General features: G+C 34.7%; 2 protein-coding genes and 1 long non-coding RNA gene across 3 annotated transcripts; all 3 read right to left on the bottom strand.

Annotated features, from left to right (window-relative positions):
• Window positions 1–3,631: 3,631 nt before the first annotated feature.
• On the bottom strand, window positions 3,632–7,240 carry LOC121991603 (protein YELLOW LEAF 1, choloroplastic-like). Its single transcript, XM_042545587.1, has 5 exons — window positions 7,103–7,240; window positions 5,349–5,439; window positions 4,151–4,248; window positions 3,937–4,018; window positions 3,632–3,828 (listed from the first exon to the last, which is right to left on the bottom strand). The coding sequence occupies exons 2-5, from the start codon at window positions 5,425–5,427 to the stop codon at window positions 3,632–3,634; spliced, it is 456 nt and encodes a 151-aa protein (XP_042401521.1). The 5' UTR covers window positions 5,428–5,439; window positions 7,103–7,240.
• Window positions 7,241–7,835: 595 nt separating this feature from the next.
• Window positions 7,836–8,795, bottom strand: LOC121991602. The gene is made up of 2 exons (XM_042545586.1): window positions 8,732–8,795; window positions 7,836–8,491 (listed from the first exon to the last, which is right to left on the bottom strand). The coding sequence occupies exons 1-2, from the start codon at window positions 8,793–8,795 to the stop codon at window positions 8,094–8,096; spliced, it is 462 nt and encodes a 153-aa protein (XP_042401520.1). The 3' UTR covers window positions 7,836–8,093.
• Window positions 8,796–8,806: 11 nt separating this feature from the next.
• LOC121990703 lies at window positions 8,807–14,815 on the bottom strand. The gene is made up of 3 exons (XR_006114669.1): window positions 14,612–14,815; window positions 9,210–9,282; window positions 8,807–8,949 (listed from the first exon to the last, which is right to left on the bottom strand). It is a non-coding gene; the product is annotated as an uncharacterized LOC121990703 (long non-coding RNA).
• Between the last annotated feature and the right edge of the window lie 6,734 nt (window positions 14,816–21,549).

Genomic DNA, 21,549 nt, shown 5'->3' with positions numbered 1-21,549 from the left:
AGAAATAGGAAGAGTGAGCGCACAACTAAAGCCATGGCAAAACGAGGAGGAGGAGAAGGTAGGCGAAGCTTGACGAGTGAAATGGAAGGTGGTGGAGTTGGGTTTATATAGGGGTTTTGGGGTGAGGAGGGGCCTAATTGGTTGAGTTTGACCATGGAAATTGATTAATGGAGGTGGTTAGATATGCTCACGTGGCGGAATGCATGGGGAATTAATGTGGAGGGAAGCATCCAAGCGAGTGCCCAAAGGAAGGAGACTTGGCGGGCGATACAACTCAAACAGAATTATTCTTCATGCATTTGTGGAAAATTTAATCTATTTATTTGTTGAATTTTAATTAACTTTTTAGTGTTCCATGATGCAATTCTCAATGCAAAGGCTGCTTGACCAAGTTAGTTGATGGAATATAATGTGGGAAAATGAATCAAGGTGGTATGTTTTTTTTTCCTTTTATTTTCTATTATATTTAGTGTAATATTAAGTTTCTGTTTTTACAATTGGCTGGCTAGCTAGATATTGTGGGAAAAGGTAGTTGAGTTGATGAAGAAAAGCTTAACGAGTTGAGACGGCTGCGTGGGTGCGTGTGTCCACCATTTAGTGTATCATTTCGCTAACTTCCTTTTCTACAATAATGTGCATGTATGTGATGCAAGAACATCTCTTCCACTCTCGTCAATGCCTTCAATCAACTCCACCAGTAGCTTCACATTATCGATATCTCGCTATCTCCTATCTCACCTTCCACTTTTGTAGCCTCTTCTTCCTCGTTGTACTTCTCCCTCGGGCTCTTCTATGTCAATCTCTTCTTCACCTTGATCTTCTTATATATATATATTTTTACTTCATAATTATGAAGTAATTTTCAATCATAACTTGTTATTTATTTTGTTAATAATGCATAATTATGGAATACATGATTTTAAGTTGTTTACGCTTTCTTGCGTGCGTGTGTTAGTTTGGAGGGTGTCGGACGAACGATGACTTGCCATACACTCAAAAATCTCTTCCTCTCTCTTTTTGTATATAAAAACTTAAAAATTTAGAGGGGTTTTATTTTGTCGAGGGAGTCAAACCGGTGATGGTTACATGTTGGAAATGAAATAGTAGATTTATATGCGAAATTGACGAGTGGACTTATTTGTTTGGAATAGATTAATTGTGGAAAAAAAAAAGTGCACGAGTCGAGCATTGGATTCTTGTAATAGATGCCATTCTGCCTCACGACTCTTTTCCTTTTCTTTCTTTTCTTTTAACATTTTTAATAAAAAAAAGTGTCTGAGAGGCGTTTAACACCTCAAATTTACATCGGTGACACCTTGACACTTGTGCATTCTTAATATTTAACCAACATCATTTTGGTCTCCGGGAAGGATAATGACTTACCAATATATACAGGAGTATATTGACTAGTATTAACTTCTCATTTATAAGTTGCTTAATGCCAAACCCAACATATATCAACCACTTCCTAAATAGACAAGGATCATGCTAATGGCATGATGTCCTCGGAAAAAAAAACTTGATTACTTATTTACTTCCTTATACATAAATTTAAGATGTCTACAATGAATAATCCATCCTTTACTTAAAAAAGCACCATGCTAATAGCAATGCAAATGCGCAAATGCAGAGCAAGTAGGCAAAGGAAGTATTCCAATGTCAGATTAAATGTTCAGAAAGATAGAGAAGAGAAAAAAAATTGAGGTGTGATTGCTGAATTTAAATGTTATAAATTTAATATAAAAATCTATGCATTATGATAGGTTTTTAAAAATTATAAAATATATATATTTTTTTTTACGAATAACCCAAGAATAACAATTGAATATTTCAGAGTTTTCGTGAATTAACGTAAGGGATTATTGAGAAAGCAAATCGCTGAGATGAGTTATACAGGATGTAAGTTGTACGTGCTACCAACCTTAAGATAACCTCTACCTCAATTATGCCGGTGGAGGCATATATCTTCTAAAAAATAAAAATAATTAATCAGATTGGATAACATCGAGTTTGGGATGACCGATTCAGTCCCATGAAAGTTTTCCACCGGTTATCAAGATAAATCAGGAAGCGCTCGTAGAAGACAGTCCAGGAGTCCAGCATCCTTTAGTTGCGTGCCCCATTTGGAGGAAATTTTTTTATAAATTCATCATAGTTGGAACTAGAACCACGGATGCCTAAATGATAATTTAAATGTCCAACTGCTGCACCATAACTCTAAGGGTACGTTTGGTTCAAGTCATCATGTATAACCTTGATTATGTGATTATCAGGTAATCACATAACCAAGGTTATAGGGAATAAAATATAATCAAATGTTATTTGGTTCAACTTATGTAATGCAACAAAAACTTGTTTGTTTGAAGGTTTTAATGAATACCTAATTTAATATTTTACCGTATTACCCTCAGTTACAAAACCAACTATACATAATAATAATAATAATAATAATAATAATATTTATTATTTTTTAATGTTTTTTTACTTTTCTTTTTCCTGTATATTTTTTACTTTTTTTTATGTGTTTTTTTATTTTTTAATGTTTTTATATTTTTATATTATTTATATTTATATTTTTTTTACATTTTTTTAATTTTAATTTTAATTAATTTATTTATTTTATTTTTAATTTTTTTTTAAAAATTTTAAATTTTTATAATTTTTTTTATATATTTTTTTAATTTTTTAAAATTGTAAAAAAAATTTAAAATTTTTATTTTTAAAATTTTTATTTTTTATTTTTAAAATTTTTATTTTTTTATATATTTTTAAATTATTTATTTTTAAAAAAATTTAAAATTTAAATTTTTAAATTTTTTAAAACATTTTTTTATTTTTGTTCATTTTTTAATATTTTTTTTTCTTTTTTTTCTCTTTTTTCATGTTTTTTCTTATCGGAGGGTATTTTTGGTAAAAAAAAATCGTTAACCCCGGAATCAAGAAAAACCTTAGTTTTTTGAGGTTTTCCGATTCCGGGTTGCATGACTCTTTTGCTGACGTGTCGGGCATGAAACATTACTTGGGAATCATCGAATATCTAAACTAAACAAAGTTTTTGTTGATAATCTTGGATAGATAACCAAGATTATCAAGAATAACCCTGAACCAAACATACCCTAAGGGTCACACATCTTCCAAATATTAATATGAGTAGTTGCTATAATAAATCTTAAATCCAATTCTTAATAAATGTAAAAAGTCACTGTGTTAAGATAAATACGACAACTTATCTTTTCTCGAACAATAAATTATTTCAGGCTTAGAGGTGAAAATAGATGAAATTTGATGAAAGAAAATGACAAGGGTTTCAAACACTATCCTTTTCCGCCTTTGTAAATAATAAACAATTCAGATTTTGGAAAACTATACTCAATTGTACGGCAAAAGACGATTCGTTTGCACACCAAATTTTGACCGAAGATTTCATATGATAATATCCTATGTTTCAACCATTGCACCGAGGGGAAAAAAACTATACTAAACCATGCACCACTTATGATTTGGCAAAATAGACCTAAAATTGGTTTAATTTAGATGAATTTCCTTAATAAAAAACTAGAATCAAGCAACAAATTAGAATACTTACTAATTATTCAAAAGATCCGAATGGAAATGGATCTGAAATATTTAATTAGTACATCCTTCCTCTATCATCGAAAGGGTCATCCCCCTCTAGCTCCTTCAAGTAATCAAAAAATAGTAACAAAGAAAACAAAAAGAATCCCCCCGATGAACTCCCACCGCCTCCTTCCCCGCCGCCTCCGCCACCACCAAACCATGGAGGAAACCCCTGGCCCCCATCGTCAAGCTTCCTAGGTTTCTGGGTATCTAATTCAAAGGAGGATAAGAGTTCATTTAAAATATAAATTTTCAAATAAGATTGATAAGATCTACTCACATTTGGACAAGTAACTGCACTAAAGTTAGGAAAGTTACCTTTTGTGGGAGTGGTTGAGATCGTCGATGATCGACTTCTTGCAGTTTGCTTTTCGGTCTGAGTTGCTGCACAGGTGGCGTGCTGAAGCATATAATTGGATACAATCAATAATATAGAGGAAGAACAAATGCAAGTGAGCTATTAAAAAAATACTGCTAAGAGGCAAATGATGTATGTATATTGGACGACTGATTGTTCTATTGTGCCACAAACCGAATTCACGACACGTAGCCTTGCAGATGTCGAAATTTTTCTGGCAAATGCAACAGAATGTTCATGACCATTCTGGCTAAGTTGAAGCCTTCTTTTCTCTGTATATAAACAAGAAAACAACAATATCACCTCTGACAGGGTCTATATAAAACAAGAAAACAACAATATCAGCTCTGGTAGGGTTGAGAGACAGTCATCCCATTTGGTTTACTATCTACTTTATTGGGCGAACTAGGCATGTTTGGTCACATACTGAGAAATAAGAACATAATAAAACAAAATGAATCTCGGGATCTGGTTTGGAAAAAGAAGGAAAAAACAAAGAAATCCAAAAATGTAGAGTTCCTGAAGTAATTGACTTCCATAAGAGTACAGCCCAACCTAGAGTATCCAAAAAAAAAAACAAAGCATGAAGCTTACCCACAGTACAAGACGGATACAGAGTTGATACAAGTAGTAGGTAGGAGTATAATGGAGATCAAACCTTTATTGATACCATGGAATCCAGAGTTGCTACAAGAACCATTGAAAGAGGTTCAAAAAAAAAAAAAAATCACTGTTTATATAATAAAATCTGATGTAAACCCATCAGATCCTTTGGATTAAAGTTCTGGGCCTTTGTTAAGAATTCTTGATCAGTAAAAGGCCTAACTAGATCATGAAGTTTGGCTTACGGAGGTGATTTTAACTGGGTAAGTTGTGCCAATTGACTATTTTAGCTAATCAAAGCTATTCCAGAATTTTTGTTGAAAACAATTTTTATTTGAAAAAAAAAAGCACTTCATTTTCATGTAACAAACAAATTATGAGTCTCAAAACTGGAAATGCATTTTTTTTTTCCTTTTTACACCACCAATGTTGTTGAAAACCTGATTTCCCTCCTAACCAAAAAATGAGTTAAATACTAACCTAAAAGGTAGTTCTTGCTTTCATCAAAGGTTCTGGAAGCAACTTATATCTAATAAATCTTCAAATTGATCAACATTGAACGCTTGCACCTCATAATGAAGAAATTATCTAAATAAACTCTCGTGACGCCTAATTAAATCAAACAATTATCCCTTAGTCTCAGTCGTCAAAATGTGCTCAATGAATTGAGACGATGTAAAATTGAAAAACTGCAGAGAAAAAAAATATATCGGCACATACTCGGTCAAATCAATATCCGCACATACTTTTTAGCAGTGTCATATTTTACCTAATAATCTTTGAGACTGAAGAAAAGCTGGCCATTGTAGTGTAGGTGCTGGTGATGTAACAAATGTGTGCGTCACCATTTATTCGAAGGCCTACAAATTTTAAGTTACACACTGATATAAAGAGAATGCAATCAACCAAATGCTCATTGATATTGAAAAAATGCTGTCTTAAATAATAAAATACAATCTAATTAACATGGTTTAAAATGTTCCAAACCAAAAATTGATAAAGATAAATTTTAATCCGAGTTACATAGAACTTTTTTTACATGGTACAGCATGTGTTATTTGAGTTCATCAATCTGATTGCTTACTAATGCCCATTTCTTTGGCGGAAAACCACCCAATACAACATATTTAATTTCTAAAACAATTTGTGAAACAAAACCGTGGCAGCCTAATCTGAACACCCTAGAATCTTCAACGGCCTCAACTATGTCCCTTCTTCTACTGAAGACACGCTTAGCATACATCTAGTTCCATCATGCAGTAGAGGTGACAGGAAGATGGAAAGCAACACCTGTCTTGGCTGGTGTGGTCTTCTACAGTTGGACAGAAACACCACATCTTGGACTGGAGCCAAGCAGTACATAGAGACTCCAATGAGCTATTCCTATGTCTGGGAAGTGCAGCAGTATGTCTGAGAACACTCCCATGATCCTTCCACATCAATCACTGCGTGCACCCTATGTTTTCTTAATGAATGGCAAAAGTCTTTATTTGAACAAATTCTCACATGAATTTCTCCCGGTTAAAATCCTTCACTAATGGTCAAATGTTCTAAGTGGAATGAAAACATCTCATCTCATCTCATCTCATGTGATTATAAATATATTACACTGAAATAATAGCCAGCATCCACACCATGTGTTCTCCTAGGCACTAGAAGTGTAATTCACTGTGATTATACAAATCTCATATTTAGATTGAATACAACATTCAAATTTCCCATCAACTACTGAACACAGAAAACCTAACAACAAAGAAATATTCCTAGTTGTTAACTTTGTTTATGTCTTGCTAAGTTATCTGATTTGCCCACAAAATATTTCTACAGAGCAGATGTACTTTACTTCAATCTACTACTTACCACATGAAGCAAAATTGAAAATATCATGTCTGCTTTGACCTTGGACAGTTGCAATTCAGAAAAGTTAGGCAGCACGTACACAAGCAAGTTAGGTCCTACTTTGTATACGGATTATAAAATTCTGTAAACTGTAAGGTAATATGGCTGATACAAAAAAGAACTCAACTTGCAGGATATCAAAATAGCAACATGAAAATCAAACTGGCAGTTGGGAAAAATCAACTTACAAGACTTGCCAGGAACCACTATTCTGAGTGAACCTGTTGAAAGGAGTATTTTTTTTTTACCAATCTAATATGAACCAATCCACTCGCCAATAAATAACTCATGATCACAAAATATCTAGATCTTATAATGATACCCTGCGATATTTTGAATTTCAATGTGTCGAATGCATCGAATATCGCTTTTCATCGGAAGAAGGAATTCCTAATCCTAGGGTCTGATCGTAGTTTCTATAATTCTCACCAAAACAGAACTGAAAATTAAACATATAACCTAAAAGGGTTTGCCCCATTCGTCTCTAGCTCGTACAAATTGGCTCCCGTAAGAATTAAAAAAAAAAAAAAAAAAACACCATCAACATCCGAGATTATAAAAAAACAAAAGAAAGAACGAAAAGAAAACGCACCAAAAAACGAAAAGCAAGGAGAGAGAACGCACCAACAAACGATGCGTGCTTAGCAGAAACGAGGTAAGGGCCTTCCTTACCCTTCACAGGCGTCCTCCTTCCGCCGTAGAAGAGGAGAGACGAGGAGGAAACGGACGGCCGGAGAAGGCATCGACTGAGCTATTTATATAGTCCGTGTTTTTCCTTGCACCACGAGATATCCAACAATACCATTTCTGACATTTTCTATTTCGGCCCTCAAACTTTTCTCTCCGACATAAATCACCTCCACTTGACGAGCCAGGGTAGGGAGGTCAGGCGCGAGCCTTATTGGGTATTACTTAAAATGGGAGTCCTGTTTCAGAGTATCCCATTAGTAATTGCCGATTTAAAATGTATTAAATAATTAAATTTCTTTATTAATTATGTCGGTTTGGTGAATTATTACGTCACTATTCGTGTTATTTTTAATAAACTATAAAATATATTACAAAAATATTTTTTGAATATATTATTTTTTAGCGAATAAGTTAATTCATGTTTCGTATTTTCTTATTTGGAAAAACATGTTTCATTATTCTAAAAAGTTAATAGTCGTCTGTGATTTATCTCTTCCGTATTGATTCTGGGAAATGAATCGATGGAGACGTTAGACGTTGGACGAACGTATTCACTTTTTATCATAATTATAATTATTTGAAAAAACATAAAATTGAATTAAAAGAAAATCAAAAATTATATGGAAAGAACAAAAGGAAGTTAGAAAACCTAGTTCTCGTTGCGGCAAAGCAAATAAAGGAGGCAGATCACTTCTTCCATCAAAATCTGACCTTCGAATGTCAAAAGTCCTGCCTTTTTTTCTTTCCCATTTCAATTTCTCAATGATTTCACTTCCAAACGCGCCAAAAATTTTCACCGATGAAGCTCATCAATCCCCTCGCAGAGCTCTTGCATCCGTTAATGGTGGAGTTACTGGCACGATCGTCGCACTCGTCGCCGTCGTCGTCGTCGTCATCCGGCAAGTGCGTCGCCTCCGGCGCTGATTTATCTTCCTCTGCCGTCGAGGCGGCCTCCAAGTCGGCTCCTTTCGTCCTCCGCCTCCGGCTGCGGCGGACGCGGCCGCGTTCCTGCTCCTTCCACTCGATGCCTTCCTTTCCGGTTCGGCGACGCGTCCCACCGCGCCCAGAAGCTCTTGTAGCACCCGAAGCAGCGGCATCCCAGCTCCGGCAGGTGTTCCCGCTGGCGGGGCCACTCCCCACCAGAGGAGAGCAAGTAGGCGAGGACCTCCTGCTCCTCGGCGGACAACGCGACCGCCAGCGGTCGAGCTGCGGGGCGGGGTGGACCCCTGGCGCCGCGACGCCATTGGAGGGCTTCTTCATCTGCAAGATCGCTTTTTGAAGGTCTGGGTGTTGGAAACAGGAAGTTTTTTAGCTCCCGTGTCGCTGTTAGCCATTAATTAATGAAGGAAAAGGGCTCCTGGTTTGTGTTTTGTTTGGTTTAATCAGAGAGTTTGGTGGAAGAAGGAAAGGGAATTAGGATTTTTAAGATACTGCAAATCCTCAAAATTTTAAAAATGACACAACTTCATTAACATGTTCATCAATATTCTCACTTGTTCAAACTCAATGCAGATAAAGAATTGTATGCGTAAAAAATCAACAGCAATTTTTATATCCACTCACATGAATTGGAAAACAAGATGCTGCCATTGCAAAGCTTATAGAATATGGTCAAGAGAGGGTACATGATCTCTTCTATTGCCAAGCCCAAGCATGATCGAAAAATTGCAAAGAGAAGTTGGTGATGATCTTCATGAAGATCTCTTCAGATGAGCCATGATCTGCGGTTGAAGATGCAGCAATTCTTCAGTGGTGATAGAATGGCCAACATTAGGATAAACCTGTAAATTCGAGAGGAACTTGGATGATAATAGTAGAATGGAGCTAACACTTATGGGAACAAAGTGGAAGAGCTGAAGGGAGAAAATATACGACGTTTTTTCTTTTTGACTACTTAATTGCAGATTAGACGGAAGAGTTCATTAAGCTTCTTTTGCCTGTTTTATTAAGGAGGAAAAGTCAAGGGACAAAAAAAGACATTTTAAAGCCTTTTTATCTTCTAATTCCGATGATGCAGAAGGCAAGAAGATAACAGCAATACCTTGAATTCGCAACTTATACCAGCTTGCTCAAGAAAAGGAGGTCCAGCTCGCCCCAACTCAAATAATACAGTTCTGTCAGCCATACCATGAGACAATCCCATATAACAAAGGAACATAAGTAAATAGAAATCAACTTAATACTGAACTAGAATAACTAAAAGGTGATCAACAGGGAACTTAAAAGTTAAAACACAAATGGCGATCAACAGGGAATTCTCTTCTTACAACCCAGCAAATTCTGACACTAATTGTAAGAGTTAAAAAAAAAAATATATATATATATAGAGAGAGAGAGAGAGAGAAACAGAGATTTGATATGCTGAGCGATACTTTTTGTGCGATCGTGAGCGGAATCTGACGTGGGCTATTTGACGCGGCCAAAACCTAATTTTTTTAATCTCTCTCTCATCTGCATGCAACAACTTTTCTCTCTTTCTTTTTAAATTAAAATGATATTTCTTCTCTCTTCTATTATTACATGCAAAACATTATTATGGTAGTGATGATACAACATTGTAGCAGCTACTGTGCAGTAGCTGCTACAACAGTGCAGTAGCTGCTACAACATAGTAGTTACACAATAACACTGCTACACGTTATAGCAGTTACTATACAGAAGTTGCTACAACGTGTTCCTCCGATTGCTCCCGGTTCCTGCTGTGACTCTACTGTGAAGCTGCTGAGCCCGACGACTACTCTGAGGAGATCCGATCGCGCCTGGCAGACAGACATCAACACAAGAAGAGCTCTCATTTCGATCCATAAGAGTGTTGATAACTTTATCTTTGTACTTAATTACTATAAAAGGACAAGTGCAGTGCATTTGACCAATGTTTTGTACTCGATTCTCTCTTCCGAGGGTACCGGAAAAGGTTTTTAATGGATTACCCATCGATAAGTCCGTGGGACCTGAGTCTTGGAGTAGGAGTCACCGAAGGCTCCGAACCCAGTAAAAATCGTCTGTGTTTTCTTGTGTCTTGGTTTTTGCTTTCTCATTTTCGTTTTTCGCTGCGTACTCTACTTTTAATTTTTAAAAGAATACAAGTTTTGAAAACCACGTGATTCACCCTCCTCTCATGTGCGTCACAATCCAACAAAAGTGTCCTCTTTTGTTTTCTCTTCCCTGTGTAATGTCATTCATTGCGCCGGACGGAAGGTCCGAGCGGTTCGCTTTCCTACTGGACGAGCGGTCCTACCGACCCATGACGTTCATTCATTTGACCGACACTTCTAGTCCGCTCGGGCACTCTTGATCCGCTCGGTCATTCTTAATCCGCTCGGCCACGCCTGTGCCAATTGGGATAACCAAACAACCACCTTTGGCCGAGGCTCTTTCCGTAAGCCTTGACATTGATTGTCTTGACTTTGACTAATACCGTGTCAATTGACCCATGACAGATGGACTTTTTCTTATGGCCGCATCACCTAGTATGAGTCTTCTTGAGCTTAGCGGAATGCTCAACTTTCTCTGATACGAAGGTAACTTACGTATAGTTCTCCTACATTTTATAAATTGTGCTTAATGGTACGTTGGGCATGTGCAACATACCTTGGAGATGGAAGGCCTCTACACCCAGATTCATACATTTGGTCAGCACTATCATCGGCAGGAGGAGGTGCACTCAAAATTGAGAGACTAAATTAAACACATGAGTGAGGTTATCAAAGGAGATTCCTCACATGTACGTATTGAGATGGACCAGGGTTGTCTCGTGGTAGAATTGGTTCAGAAAAAAAAAAACAGAGAAAATGGCAGTTGTCGTAGTTGTGAGTTGGGTTAGACATACTTAAACATGATCCGAAGGCTACAAGTAAAACTGGCTGAGTTCCAAATTGTCCTGAAGACCGCTGAGGAATCCGTTAACAAGGTCCCAGAAGAGTTGACTCGATCACAACAAGAGTTGGTTGTGGCCACTACAAAGGTAGTTGCACTATAAAAAAAAAATATCCGTATAGAAATAGTGTTTTTTTTTTTTACTTTCAAGAGTGATTTTCAACTACTCCTATATTTTTACTATTGATTTGAAAATCACTCCTCTTGTTGTCGTCTTCATATCTTACAGAAGTGATTTTCATAACTAATAATAAAAGTTAGAAAATTACTCCTATTATGATTTTAAATTTTTATTCGTTCGGAATCATGGGTTATCTTTGATATAAAATTGTGCTAACTTCAAGATCTTTAATTTTACTTTCGACTTCTGATAGAAAATCATATTTAGATATGTTAAAAGACTCCACAAGTGAGACACGGTCATATTAAATTTTAAGATTTTATATCAAGGACAACCCATAACTCCTATTATGGGTTTTCTTTAAATTGAGATTTACTTATTTTAATTTTATAATTGAATATACTTATAGCACTTAGCATATAGGTAAGCCCAAATAAATGGATAAATACATTTATGTATTATGTAAAAGACATGTAACGTCACCACCTCCGAAGCATTTTAGATTCGATCCCCTGCCGTCTTTCCTAGATTATATTAAAAAAAAAAAAAAAAAAAAAAAAAGAAGCATACCAATGAATTGTTTAGATAAACATTTTAAATAATATAAAAATTATCCCATTTTATTTATTTTATTAACATTGCTCAATATATACCTACTAAATCTAGAGTTCAGAGCACATAATTTTTTTTTTTATGAAATTGGATAAATAAATTAAAGAAAAAGTTATTATATAATTAATATAAAATATTTTATAATATTCTCCGTCAGTTGGAAAGTAAATGTTATAAAGTACAACTTGTTGTTGAGATTATAAGGGCTTTGTAAATACATCATTCATCTATAAGTTTGAAAGAGAAAAAAAGTTTATCCACTGTGATTGGCCCACCTCACGGGAGTATTTTTTTAATTTTATTTATTAAAAAATAAAAAAAATTAAATATATTTAAATTTAAAAGTAAGATTATTATTAAAAAAAATAATAATATTTTAAATATTTTGAAACATATTTAAAATATATTTATTTAATATGATATAATTTTAAGATGATTGAGTGGACTGTAAGAACATCCACATCAGTTTCTTTATTACTATATCTAAAATTTAAAATAAATAATCAACTTTATTAAATTTAGATAATCATTTTTCACTACGCACTATATCAAATACCCTAAAATTTTTATCATCCTTATTTTTTTTATTATTTTCTTTTTTTCCTTCTATTTTTTATTATCATATTTATGGAATGAGTGGAAGGAGAGAGATTGAAAATATTGAGTGGAAGGAGAGATATTGAAAAAAAATATTATTTTATTTTTAAGGTAGAGGTTTCATTCCCTAAATTTAGATAATTACTATTTACCAAATCTAAATTTAGGGAATGGATAAACTAACTGATGCAAAGGGTTTTTAGTTATCCTATCCAAAATTTAAGATAAAATTTTTGGATAGGGTAGTTGATGTGGAGGTTCTAAGACCCATAAATAATAAGTGTTAATATTAAAAGGAATATGAGTGAAAGAGAAATGTTGTTATAATGAGTATGTGATAATGAACTCCATATTTTTTAATAAAATATGAATGTTATAATAGGAGTGAATTGTAGACACTTTAAATGATGTTTTTGGCACAAGAAGGTCCCAATCTGAATTACAAAAGACAATGGAATTACAAAAAACTAGAAAAATGGAACTTGATGTTGAGGTACACTGATTAGCTTAAAATAATATTAGGAAACCCCTATGCCACACGGGAGGTCACTTAAGTTGTGTTGATTATCTTAGAGGTGGAATGTTGGTAGTTGTAAGTTCAAAAGGAATGTTCGACGTATTTGAAAGTTGTAGTATAGTTTTCGCTTCTTGTATGGATGTGGGAGGCTGCGTGATGTTAGTGGGAAAAATAGGTGTGATTTGCTTATGTGTGGGAGAGATGGATTCATGTGTATTAGTTGTTTTTTTTGTTCAAGCTGTTGAGAATGAGTGTTAGGAGGAAATTGTGACGAGATAGAAATTGGGTACTACAAAATCAAAATTTGATGGCTATGGGGTGGACAAAAAGGGGAATCTGGTTTCATGGAATTTTATATCATGGCTCACAAAAAAATTTCTCAGTTTTGATATCATATAACTTGTATTCTTTTTGTCTAGTCGAATATCCAACAAAGATGTATCATTTGGTAAATGATTCAAATTTATGCATTGGGTGTACAATAATTGCATAACATAAATAACTAAAAACCTTTAAATGATCAAGGGAGAGTTGGAGATTGTCTAGAATTTCAAAAGGGGCTTTATTAGAGAGCAGTGGAGATTATAACCAATTAATGAGATAAATAAAAATTAAAACACACTTATCAAAAAAAAAATACAAAGGTAAATGGGATTGAAAAAGTAATGCTCATGCTAATGATGTGCCAAAAGGCGAAATCGTTCGCCCCCAACACCCCCACCGCACCCGACCCAAGGTCATCACGAGGGAGGTAAATCACAACATCCTAAGCGAGCTAATGAGTTGTGCATTCCATGTAGATAAATTATGCATTTATCTTTAGTAATAAGCCACCACCCGAGTTGTTACTAAGTTGTCAATAAAAGATTTGTGCATTCCATGTAGATAAATTGCTCATTAAAGTTTGGATTGAATAATTTGTGATTTTTTTTTCATAAGTTGATTGTGCTTCAGGATGTATACATACTTTCGCATAAACTTGAATCTTAACTTAGCACAAGTACAATAAGCAAAATAAATAGTAGGATCTCTAGCATGATGAAAAACCCCTGCAATGAGTTTGTGATGACTAGTATGTAATCCACTAATACAGTCAATAATGGAGAGGAACCAAGGGTAAGCCCGTTTACCTATAATTAGTTGGGTGAAGTCTAGACACCCATATTATATTTATAAAAAAATGGACATGGGGAGCAACTGCATATCCAATTAATTTGGAATTTTAAGCTTTCCTTTATTCTTAAAATATTGGATGCGCTGGATTGACAGTCAATCATAGTGCTTAGAACTACACAGGACGTAATTCAGAGGAGTAGGCTCAAGCTAAAAAATTTTGACAAAAGGAGAAACTAACAGAATAAAACTCAGATAAAAAGGAATTTCTAAGTGCAACGAAGAATGCTCAACTACATCCACTTCTAAATAATTCAAGGTAAAAAAAAAGGAAGAAGAATAAGAAGAAATGTAACCAAAGTGTTCCTCCAATTGTATCGTCCCTTCTCAACCACAACTCCCACAAACTACTGTAAAATCTCTCATCAAAGATCGAATAGGATTGCCAGCAAAGGACAAAATTTTCACGCCGAAAGAGTACTTACCCAAAACCAAGGCTTAGCTTAGAGTGATCGAAATGCAAAGAACAAGATCCCAACTTTCCACAGTAATCGACCTATCCTCATAAACTACAACAGATCAGAGTGCGTAGTGAAAAGGGACAAACCTTGTCGCCGTTATTCCGGATGAGGAAGTTCCTCTCGTCGGTGGAGAGAAGCGATACGACGTCTACCGCATCCACCTCTCTCTCATGGAGGAACTTCCTCTCGTCTTCCATTTTCGATCGCTTACTTCCTCCGTTTTCTCATGGAGGAAGTTGCCAGGGAGACCTAAGTCGCCCTTCTTACAGAAAATACTTACCACCCTTCCGTCTCTCAATCCTTTCCTTTCCTATAGGATTAAATTTTATAAAATCAAAATTTGTATTCAAAGAATAAAAAATTGATTTTAATTTTATGAAATATTAATTCTATATAGATGTAGATTATAGATTTTTTTTTTTAATTTGGATTTTCAATTTTGTAAATAGTACCTTTCATTTTATGAAATTTTCATAAAAATCATAATTTTATTTCTGTGTTTTTTTACATTAAATTTTAAAATGGAATTTTAAGAATTTATTTTTTTTTTACAATAAACGTATTTGTACAAATCCAAAACTTGGTTGTTCGATTTATTGAAATCTAAATTTAGATTTTTATTTATTTATTTATTTTTGTAAAAGTTATTATTAAAAAGTTATATTTCATGGAAAGTACAAGTATTTTAATAATTTTCTAAAATTAGATATATAGTCTTTTATATTTCTCAGAAATTATTTTTAAATTAAAATCTAAATTGTTTTATTAGCAAATCCTCTTATCAGGATGGTTGCTCTGGACTAAAGGCCCTACATATTTATTAGTGGAGTGAGTTAGACTTCACTTGTTTAACAGATAGAATACAGTTCATCCTATCAATAAATGAATAGAGATTTAACACTGATTTAGGGATTTTGAACAGAGGATCCGTGTCCCAAATTCTCATTAATTAAATTGGCATATAAGTCTTATCGGATTTATTAATATATATACCTACTATAATATAACAACTATTAATGCATCATCTCAATGACCTCATTTGCATCTCAAATGAGGTGGATTATCACCGCTAAGGTGAAGGGAAAGATTCTAATTTCTATTCATTAAATTATTTGGATAGAGTTGTCACTCAATTCCAATAAACACAACCTGTTAAATAGAAAAAAATAAATTGAAACGAGTACCTTATCTCATTGATTGAGGGAAAAGGTTTCGGTGACTCGAGCTTTGTTAATCCACGACCTATTATACATATTGATGAAGTTATATATTTTATTTTATTAAAATTTTATTTAGATTGGGTTGTGTAATTGAGAAATAGAAAATAAAATAAATATGTTATTCCCCAATAATAAATGCTGTATAAGAAATGAGATTACATATATCAAGTTAACAACTATATATTTAACCATATATTAATGTTTAGAATTTAGGTTAGGTTTTGTTGGATGTAATGTAATCTTGCTTACAATGTAATTAAATTTGTAATATAATGTAATGTAATCTTGATTACATTACTACGTTTGGTAATGTAATGTATGTAATCTTTGATTACAAGGATGATTATATTATTTTGTTTGGTGTCCATTATTTTTTATAAAGAATGTAATTCGTATTATTATAAAATGACAAAAATATCTTGCGATCTCTATCAATGGCCGCCACATCTTTGTCGGAGCTTGTGGCAACCAACGGTCGTCGTCGTTGGCCTCCTCCGCCGACAACCCACATCGGCGATCGTCGGCGGCCGCTGGCGGTGGTCGCCGGCGGTGGTCGGCGGCGGCGACCGGCAGGCGGGGCCGACGGCGGTGGGCAGCGACAACCAATGGCAGTGGATGACAATCACGGTGGACTAGGGGTATATTCGATATTTAAATTTTGGTTCAACGGTGACCTCGTAATGTAATCCGATTACATAGTATTTACTTTGTAATCCAGATTACAAAACTTCACTACCTTTTATAATCCAGATTACATTACATTACAAATATAAAATTAAATCAAATAAAATAATCAACCTTGTAATATAATCCTGATTATATTACAAGATAGATTATACCTTACCAAATCTAACCTTAGTGTTTTTATGGTTGTTGAATAATATTTCAAGCTTTTTTGAGTTATTTTATATATTGGTATTGAAGATATGGATTATTGGATTTGAGTAGAGCATGTTAATTTACGAACATTTAAATGTAGCTAGCTAGCTATTTTTTACCTTTTTTTTCATATATATATGTTGGATAATTCTTATATAAAAGAATACCTAATTAACATAATTTATGTTGTCAGTTGATTAAACTAATTTTTAAGATGTGAATTTAGAATAAAATAATTATAGTACGTAAAAAGAATTGAAGTAAAATAATAAAGATGTGAAATAGAGAGGCAAAATACTAAAAATTGAAAATTTGAAATCTAACCTTATATTATTAAAGTATTTAACTGTACGTAAGAAGATATGTAGTAGCGAGGAGTCATCTGAGATCGATAATTATTTGTAAGTTTGTACTATATATTGTTGCATTCCATCGGTGAGATGACTTTTAGCTCATAAGTCACATGATACTCTGAGACATTGACTCAAAGTACTTCGATAGTAAAATAAGACAAGCAAGCCAAGCAATCGAGCAGCTCTAGAAACATCCTCTGACTAAGGGACATAAATTAAATATCTCTATCTAACTTGAAAGTCAAACTCTTAAATACCACAATTAAATAATAATATAATAATCATGAAATAATAAATTAAAATTAAATAATTACTTTAATAAAATTTTAAAGAATTTAATCCAAATTTTTATAATAATTTTGAGGGGATAAATCTATTAGTCATTGAATAAGTCTTATTACTTAAGTTGAGAGTAGGAATTAAATGACAATAGGACGAGACGCGAGCGGATTTGTCATCCCATCACCACCCCCAAATTATATCTCTGCTCCCATTTCTGATTTTATTTAATCGGAGAATTTCCATCTTCAACCCTACTCCCCATCCCCACTTTCCATCTCCAAGACAAATCTAAAAGGATATTCATCCCTGCTTCTCATATAATATTTACCGAACTAATCAGGGAATCCCCATCCCCACCTTTTATCGTGTTGTATCGGGACAGGTTCAGGAATGGGGATAGCATCTCCTTATCTACCTTGTTCAAATATGAGGGTTTGAAAAAACCTCGAACTCAAAACCCATACTCGAAAATATTCTCCGAATCCACTCCTGTTTCAGGTTTTTCTCATGGGGCTCTAAACCCGTAGAGAAAATTGTCATCCCTAGTTGAGAGTTAATAACTTCAATTAACCTAAGTTTAAATATCAAAACCTAAATTTATTTTCTCATTCATTCCATTTCTCCCATGCCCTTCTCTTTGACGCCCCCATCACCTCTCTGCGGCCGATCGTCGCTATCAACGCCTATTCCTTCATCATCGCCGCGAGCCACCTCCTCGTCGGGCCGCCCTTGCGCGCGACCACAGCCACTGTACGTTGGGCCACCCTTGTACGCGATCGTCGCAGTCCCCTTGGTCTTTGTCCTCGTTGCGGCAGTAGCAATCGAAGTCGCGTGTCGCCACCGATGCGGTCATGCCATTGCCGTTGTTGGAAGAGAAAGGTAATTAATTAAACCTCAAGTAATCATTGATTACTTGATTACTTAATTAATAAAAAGTCAAGGATTGTGATTAATTAGTGGTTACTTGAGTCATTAATCAGTGGAATGATTTATTTTAGATAACTAATTTGATAATGAATTATTTGGTCAATTTAATAATTATAATGGATAGTTTAAGTGGATAATTATCCGGTGTTAATCAGTTTAATGGTTAAATTAGAACGTATAAGGTTATATGTGGGTAACAAAATGTGTTAATAAATAGGTTAATGACTCGATTTGAGTCTATTACTAGATTGACAGTGGAACTTAGATATATTTTCTATCTATGTTGCAGGATTCTGATTAGAGATAAGTGCTCAGACGAGAAGACTTATAGATCTTTGATCTTAATGTATGAACTTTACTTATACCATTAGTTGATTACCTTGAATTCAACTCTTTATTATGCTCGGTTAATATTTATGTATTTGACCTTAAAGATGATCTACTTGACGTCTCTATTGTCTCTTTTTATTATCGATGTTGTTTAGTAAATCTATTATTTTTTTATATACATTATTTATAGTTTATACTTCTGGATATAGTTGTGTTTCTGTTGCATAATAATAACTATATTTGTGAATATGATTATTTATATCTTGCTCATTATTACATTACATGAATGTTATTTACCATTGTCTCTCTTGTGGTTGAGAAAGTCATCAGCCGTATCTACCCACTCAGTCACTCAAGGTATTGATAGCTAGAGTTGTGTGCAACATGTTATGTCATGCCCACTAGGTCACTTGGGATAGTAGTGTTGGAATCACAAGGTTTTTTTTGGTGTGATCAACCAAATTAGATTAGGTTCTATTTTGGTTTAATTCCTGTGTCTAAGTGTGCAGGAAGTCGAGCAGAAGACGCGACTTGCGAGAAGGACGACACGGGAGAGAGCCGACGGGCTCAGTGCGTCTGAGGGACGAGGTGCCGCGGAAGAGTACACCGGTCGACGAGAAGAACGTGCGCAACATTCGAGGGACGAGAAGTTGGAGCGGAAGGCTGCTCGAGGAGAAGGCCGAAAATTAAGTTTGAGTTAGCCCTATTTTGGTTGGCCGAAATCACCTAGGCGATCGGACAACAGAAGAACTAAAGTGGAGTTATGGAGCTGCTAGAGGCGTCTTCAACAAGAATTGAAGGCACCTCCACAACCTTCAGGCAGAAGACGCCTTCAACGGCTGAAGGCACCTTCAACGGCTGAAGGCACCTTCAACCAGCCATGGAAGGCGCCTTCCATGGCTACGGAAGGCGCCTTCGACCATGCAATCTGGCAGTTGTGGAAGAGGATAAAGTTTTATCCTTAGCCTTGCTGAAGGCGCCTTCCGACCCTATGGAAGGCGCCTTCAGCTTGCGGATAAGATTTTCCAGGGGCTATAAAAAGATCCCTGGACCTAGGAAATTAACAACAACTTGTGTATTCACGTAGCAATAGTATGAGCTGTTAACGAGTGTAAGAGACTTCTCCGCCTTCACCGAAGGAGATTTTTAGTACATTCATCTATCTTGGATTAACAACCACCCCGGTTGTAACTAAGTAAATTTTGGTGTCTCTTTCTTTAGTTTTTTATTGTTTAATTTTATTTGCTATTGCTGCTAACCTGAGTTGAAAGATCGAGAAGGTATTGTTTTAGTGTTTCAGGCAACTCAACCCTCTACAACCGGCCTACCTGGACCAACAAGTGGTATCAGAGCCTAACAGCTTCAGGAGGACTAACCGTCGAATGAAGCACCCGAGATGGCCGGATCAAACATTCACCCACCAAAGTTCAAGAGAGATTTCGCCAACTGAAAAAGAAGATGGAGGTATTTTTCAAAACTGATTTCAATTTACTTTTAATAATGGAGTTTGCTTTTATAGCACCTGAAGGTAAAGAAAAATATCACTGGACCAAAAATGAGCAGGCTGATTTTGTGGCAAATGGTAAAGCAGAGTTCCATCTGCTAAGCGTTTTACTGCCACAAGAAGTTAATCGGATCGGAGCCTATGAATCTGCGAAAGAGCTCTGGGAGAAATTCTTAGAATTATATGAAGGAACCTTGGAGGCGAAACTCGCGAGACGGGACCTGCTCAAAAACTAGATGAGCAACATCAAACTAGAATAAGGCGAAACGGTTGCACATCTTCATTCAAGGATTAAGGAGCTCATCACTGGACTCACGAATCTCGGAGAAAAGATAAGTAACCGAGATTCACTAAGGTACGCGCTTAACACATTTGCTAGAAATACTGAATGGGCATCACTAGTAGATGCTTATTATATATCTAAGGATTTAGATTCAACTACTTTAGAAGAATTATTTTCTACTTTTGAAGTCCACAAAATGAGATGTGTAGATCCGAATAAGGATAAAGGCAAGAACAAGAAACCCGCCCAAAAGAACAAATACAAGACCCTAAAGGCGACGTGGGACGAAATATCGTCCAAATCAGAGGTCGAAGCTTTCTCTGGACTTGCGTTGATGGCAAGTCATCAAGAAGACGAACATGAAACAAGCTCATCCAAAATAAGTATCGAAAGTATCGATGAATGAGAGTTATATCAGAATAAAACAGTAGTTCAGGGGGAGCTACAGATGACGGGATCGACAAGGTAAGTCAGGTACGATCTCTTCTACCTGACAAGTTGTTTAAATTTGTCAAATTATTAACTAAAGATTATTATAAATTTGAAAAAGAAAATTAAAAATTAAAAATAATTTTTGTCAAATCTTGTCTGTTAGAATATTTTGAAAAATTAAAAATTAAAAATGATAAATTAAAGACACAAGTAGAAAACTTGAAAAACCATACATGTTCAACTGTTCAAACCCAGAATTTTAAAAGACTAAGTTGGTATCTTAAATTTCACAGTGGCCAAATTAGAAAAGTTTTAAAAAGTTATGTATCCCCCAAATTTCTAACTAACCCAGTAAGAAGAAATCTATATTGGGTTCTTAAAGATTATTTGAATTGAAATTTTCGTTACGCTTTCAGAAAGTAAAATTAAATGTTTAAATTCTTTAAGAGGCTTTGTCTAGAAGTCGTTAATGATCTAATAGCCAAGAAGGCCTAGTGTCTCGCTACAGTCTGGAAGGCAATTACTGAATTGAATATTTAATTGACAAACTGATAAACATGTAATAGTTAATTAAAATAACACTTTCAATCTTTGTCAATTTCATAACTTAGATTTTTTTTTTTTTGAAAAACTTAAAGATTCTAAAAATATTGACGTTGCAATTTTTTAAGGTTTGTCAAGAACTTCAAAATTATTTTCAAAATTTTATCAAAAACTTGATAAGTTTTTTCAAATTTTTTGAAAAATCTGATTTTTTTTTTCTCTGAAAAAGTTACCCTTATTTTTTCCCTAATTTTGTTATGTGATCAAAGGG

The sequence above is a fragment of the Zingiber officinale genome, chromosome 6B, assembly GCF_018446385.1.
Source record: "Zingiber officinale cultivar Zhangliang chromosome 6B, Zo_v1.1, whole genome shotgun sequence".
Classification (NCBI taxonomy): Eukaryota; Viridiplantae; Streptophyta; class Magnoliopsida; order Zingiberales; family Zingiberaceae; genus Zingiber; species Zingiber officinale.
Note: the sequence above shows the minus strand (reverse complement) of the source record. Positions and strands in the feature narration are given on the sequence as shown.

Coding starts and splice junctions, on each gene's coding strand:
- LOC121991603 (XM_042545587.1), bottom strand. CDS start 5,427: ATGGTGACGCACACATTTGTTACATCACCAGCACCTACACTACAATGG. Junction 4,019..4,150: donor GGCTACGTGTCGTGAATTCG/GTTTGTGGCACA, acceptor TATATGCTTCAG/CACGCCACCTGTGCAGCAAC. Junction 3,829..3,936: donor CTCAACCACTCCCACAAAAG/GTAACTTTCCTA, acceptor CCTTTGAATTAG/ATACCCAGAAACCTAGGAAG.
- LOC121991602 (XM_042545586.1), bottom strand. CDS start 8,795: ATGTACCCTCTCTTGACCATATTCTATAAGCTTTGCAATGGCAGCATC. Junction 8,492..8,731: donor CATCTTGTTTTCCAATTCAT/GTGAGTGGATAT, acceptor AATGGCTAACAG/CGACACGGGAGCTAAAAAAC.